This window comes from Clupea harengus, chromosome 11 (assembly GCF_900700415.2).
Source record: "Clupea harengus chromosome 11, Ch_v2.0.2, whole genome shotgun sequence".
NCBI lineage: Eukaryota > Metazoa > Chordata > Actinopteri > Clupeiformes > Clupeidae > Clupea > Clupea harengus.
In genome coordinates, this window is record NC_045162.1 from 5,222,168 (window position 1) to 5,227,167 (window position 5,000).

A 5,000-nucleotide genomic window follows, 5' to 3' on the forward strand; every position below is an offset into this window, starting at 1 on the left:
ACTTATTATTTAAAAGACTTGTTAGCAAGATAATGTGATACGTGTTATGAATAATAATGTTAGAAAATAGGCCTTCTGCCGACTTCAAACGCAATATGCCGTTTTGCATTGTAGTGACGGTTGAGTTACTACAGACTTACTACTAAAGCGTGTCAGTTAAGGGCAGAATACGCGTAAATGGTGTTTACATAGCTGCGTAGCATAACGTACGTGCATGTGAGAATACGGCTCAAAGAGAGTTTCACCCTTTCAAGCTCATAGACTGACGCCCAAATGTGTTCAGAAAACAGATGGCAAATCTGCACATACACTTTCATTTAAATTATACATGAATGTCATTTTCATCGCTACGCCGATTTATGTAATTCACGTGATTAAATTTGAAGAGCCAAGAACTTCCATTCATCCATATATTTTCTGAAAAACAAACAACACAAAAATAAAACCGTTTTTTTCATCATCCGCCTTGTGTCAGCTGCTGAGAAACCTAAACATGGTTAGATCTCTGCCTTGAGCTCACCAGGAGACACGCGTGAGTGTACCGCTGTCGGTCCTGCTGAGATGAAATAGCACGCGAGGCCCTGGAACATTACAACCAATTACCGCGGCTGGAACATACAAAGGCATCCACGACAAATCCAATGAGATTGATGGATAGGCTCCTTTAGTATTCGCTGTGTTTGAGGATATATGGCTTTGAGTGTGTGCAGCATGAGGGGGTGGGGTGGTGTGTGTGTGTGTGTGTGTATGTGTGTGTGTGTGTGGTGTGTGTGTGTGTGTGTGTCGGGGGTTCTGAGGCTAGCCTGTGTAAGCAGTCACAACCCCGCAAGTCTGTGACAGACACAGGGCTGTCTGGAAGCAAAAAAAAAAAGCAATCTTTCCCAGCTCACAAAGAACATATAACTATTCGTATTAATCATTCAAAACACCCAGCACATTTAGAAGCACCGCACTAGTCAGAAAACGATCTGCTGTCTTCAGAGTTAGACAACCGAGTGTTCTCGTGCCGTGTTTTCTCTTCTGCACTTCTTGATTTCTCGTGTTGCATCAGCCCCGCGAAGCGTGCCTTACAGTGAGACTGACTCGCAGACTGTCGTTTCATGTCGAGGGTTGCGTGGCGGTGAAATCCAGCGTGTTGTTAATACAGGGGACAAGCCATCGAGATGGCAAGTTGACGGCGGGGAGTCGATGCTCGGACAGACAAGACAATGAGGACTGACGAGTGGATTCTTCTGCTGCCAGAGGGATCTCCTGCACTATTTCACTGAACGGCCCTGACAATAAGTCAATTGCTCTTCCACGGAAAAGGGCAGCAGGACCAGACAAAAAAACTGGAAGAATGGCAAGGCATATGTGTGTGTACAAACACACACACACATGCACACACACACACACACACACACACACACACACACACACACACACACACACGCACACATGTGTACTCATCTCCACACCCACAGATGGACAAACATGCCCACACATTCTGAATTCTGAATTCATTCAGTCACTCACACACATTCACACACTTACACTGGCACACACACACACACACACAGGCACACGTGCACATACGCGCGCGCGCGCACACACACACACACACACACACACACACACAGAAAGAGAGACAAACTTGCAAACATTACAAAGACAGAAGTATACAAATACAGATGCAAGGATACAAGCAGGTATACAAACACACAAAACAGTACAGTGACACACTTAACTTCAATCCACAATCCTTCAATAATACATGGATCTGATTCTGTGATCTATCACTCATCCTCTCTCTCTCTCTCTCTCTCTCTCTCTCTCACACACACACACACACACACACACACACACACACACACACACACATACACCACACACACACTTCTATAAACTTGCAGGGCACTACTGTACCTTGAAGCCCAGGCTGTTATTCAGAGAGCCAAACTCCGGCACGCCGAGGTTCCCACACGTGTTCCTAGTTGACTCTGTGGAGAGATGAGGAGTCGCACAGAGGGAGGTCACACAGGGAGGTCACAGAGGGAGGTCACACAGGGAGGTCACAGAGGGAGGTCACACAGGGAGGTCACACAGGGAGGTCACAGGGGGAGGTCACAGGGAGGTCACAGGGGGAGGTCACACACTGCATGGATCCATGCTGATCCACTGTTAACACTCAGATGAACTGGACTCTAGGCAAACTAACAAAACTACATAAAGTAGTGTTTGAAAAATGATGAAATAATGAAGTATATGATAAAAAGATGAACTAAATGGATGAACTACATAAAAGTACAATCATGTACAGCTTTGGATAAACAGTAAAATGATGAGCAGTAAAACATATAAAAAAGAGTAAACTTTTATGGTGATGAAAGATGATGGTAAAGAGATATACCCACCTATGCAGTGTGGCTGGCTGCCACCCCAGGCGCCGTCGGCCTGGCACACCCGTGCAGTGGAGCCCACCAGCACGTAGGGGGCACTGCAGCTGAACACCACCTCTGCTTTGTAAATGAAACTCTGGCCTTCCCTCCGGGCTCTCGCCGGCAGCCCAGGATCACCGCAGAACTTGGCTGCAGGGACATTACGCACGCACACACACACACACACACACACACACACACACACACACTTATTAATCACCCTTCTCCAGGGACACGTTTGCCTTGCCGTCGGCAAATCTCTCCGCAAAAAGATGGGATTTCTCTGGTCTGAATATTGATACGAGACAGCTTGTCTGTTGATCTTTTACACAAACAACTGCGAGGCTCGCCTCTGCGAGGCTTGCGAGACAGCGACATCAGAAGCACGCATTCAAAATCGAAAGCAAAGCAAAACAAAAACAAGCAGAAAAGCGGATGCCTCTCATCGCTCGCTACTCGGTTCAGTTCATCGTGACATCACCACTGACGGAGAGAGTGACAACACAAAGGCCTCCTCGTCGCTGCGGTGTCGAGGGGCTGTCATCAGCCTCAACATTATTACAGAGACACCTTCTGCAGCAGTGTCTGCTGGGAGTGGAACAAGATGACGTGTGATTCACAGGGAAATAAAGGCAGACTCCATTCATTTAACATAAAGCAGGAACTGAAGAGGACTCACATGTAACACAAAGACCGAGCCGGGGTAGACTCTGTAAGGCATGGCGAGGATTCTTTGGATTGTAAAAACACAGATGGCCTCTCAAGAAATTCTTAACAAGAGAAGTATTACTAGGCAACAGTGTTTCCGCAATGACTGGCGGCTAGGATTAATAAAAAGAAACTAAAACCAGTGATGTAAGTCTTGAGGTACCTAATCACCTGGGCTAGACACGCTGCAGCAGAACTGTTATATTGTATCAAACAGCGGTGGATTGCTGTCCAGCCTCTGCACTGGATTGAATAGTTATAGTGAGATCGTACAGCAGCCTGGCACTCTTCCCTGAAGCAGTTTGGTCTAACATGCTGGTAAGCCCCGTAACAGCCTCTGAGCTAGTCTCCAGAACAGGTTGTGTCCGTGGAATATGCCAAAAATATAGAAAACGGCGTGGCAAAATGCTGTGCCACACTATTCCTAGAAGAAACCAGTTATTGAAAATGAAGAGTGTTATTTGCTAAAACAGATTGTAGGCATTCAAAGAAATCACCCTAGGTCAGCCTACCTAATGGGTAGCAATATAACATTTAAAAAAAAGCAGGGACTAAGGCTGAGCTCCTAATTGAGTGGAGTCAGATTAATTATGTCTTACCAAAGACAGGGTCCGTTAATAAATATTATATTTCAGTGAAGCAAAGTGTTGTGTGTGTGTGTCACAATTCTTGGAGAAGAGAACCATGTGTGTGTGTGTGTGTGTGTGTGTGTGTCTGCAGGGGTCTGAGAAGAGAGGGTGGCAAGGAGATAAATCAGGTCCCTTCCAGATGTCTCCACCCTACCAACAGCAAGAGAAAATACTGCGAGTGGACTGGCACATGAATAAATACTGGGCGCTGAGTGCTTCTGCGGTCTCAGTCGACAGCTGCTGACACCCTACCTGCAGCCTAGCGATGGTTACCGTGGGCGATGGTGTATTTAGATGTCAAAAGCGATGACTCAAAGGGGTGGCCCCCCAGGACCCTGCTGGGTGAATCACCTGAATGTAAATCAAAATAATTACCTCCCAACACAAAGATAAAACACACACACACACAGCCCTGACGCTGGCCATCCCGGCCGAGGGCTATTATGATTAATGATTTATATTTTCAAGGGGCAAAAGGGGGACAAGAGGATGGTGAGAGGGAGGCATACTAGCTAAGGGATAATGGACGACACCGCATTCAGGTAGCAGAAATTAAATCGCGTTTGAGGTGGTAATGTGGCCGCGCCGCGTAGTGGATTCATCGCATTCATCAAAGTGCATTCAGTTCCTGCGACCCGAACGACGTGAAGCCCATTATCATGCGTATGCCACGGTTGCCACGCTTGCGTTATGTTCATTTGCAGATATAATGTCCATGTTTTGATCGAAAAAAAAAAAAACTTGTTTGTAGAACTACACTCGCCTCACATCGAGTCTTTTCTTAACTTACGGGACAAAATGCTGTTACGTAAGGGATAACAGCCGCCAAGGTGTCCTGTTACACAGCGTAAATGGATGAAGTGGAGGCAAAGAACTCCATGACGCAAAGCAGAGTGGTTTCCTCCGCCAAGTCCATTAATTCCGTATAATTGGACACTTCGAAAACCGCTATCCCACTTATACCCCAGTTGCCACATATTAAGGTGTTTATATGTATTTATGTATACAAAGGAAACATGAGGAGTAATCTAAAAAGAAGCCAACCTGTTTATGATACTACTACTTTACTTGGTTGTTATAGTTACCATTCATAGTTTCCAGCCAAAGGCTAATGCTAGTTTGTCCAGGTAACAATGTAGCCTATTGGTAGCTTTGATCTTCCTACACACATACACAAAACACACTATTATGGTCACGTTTTCCTTACGATTTTATTATTATTTGAAATTGGCTATTGGGAACTAAA

General features: G+C 45.7%; 1 protein-coding gene across 1 annotated transcript in view; it reads right to left on the reverse strand.

Annotated features, from left to right (window-relative positions):
* The window catches only part of csmd3a (CUB and Sushi multiple domains 3a), a 177,126-nt gene that overhangs the window by 10,392 nt on the left and 161,734 nt on the right, over positions 1–5,000 (reverse strand). Inside the window, exons 61-62 of the mRNA XM_042709035.1 lie at positions 2,394–2,567; positions 1,906–1,979 (exon numbers count right to left, since the gene is read on the reverse strand). Of these exons, the coding sequence (XP_042564969.1) occupies positions 1,906–1,979; positions 2,394–2,567 (248 nt within the window). The remainder of the gene's footprint in view (positions 1–1,905; positions 1,980–2,393; positions 2,568–5,000) is intronic.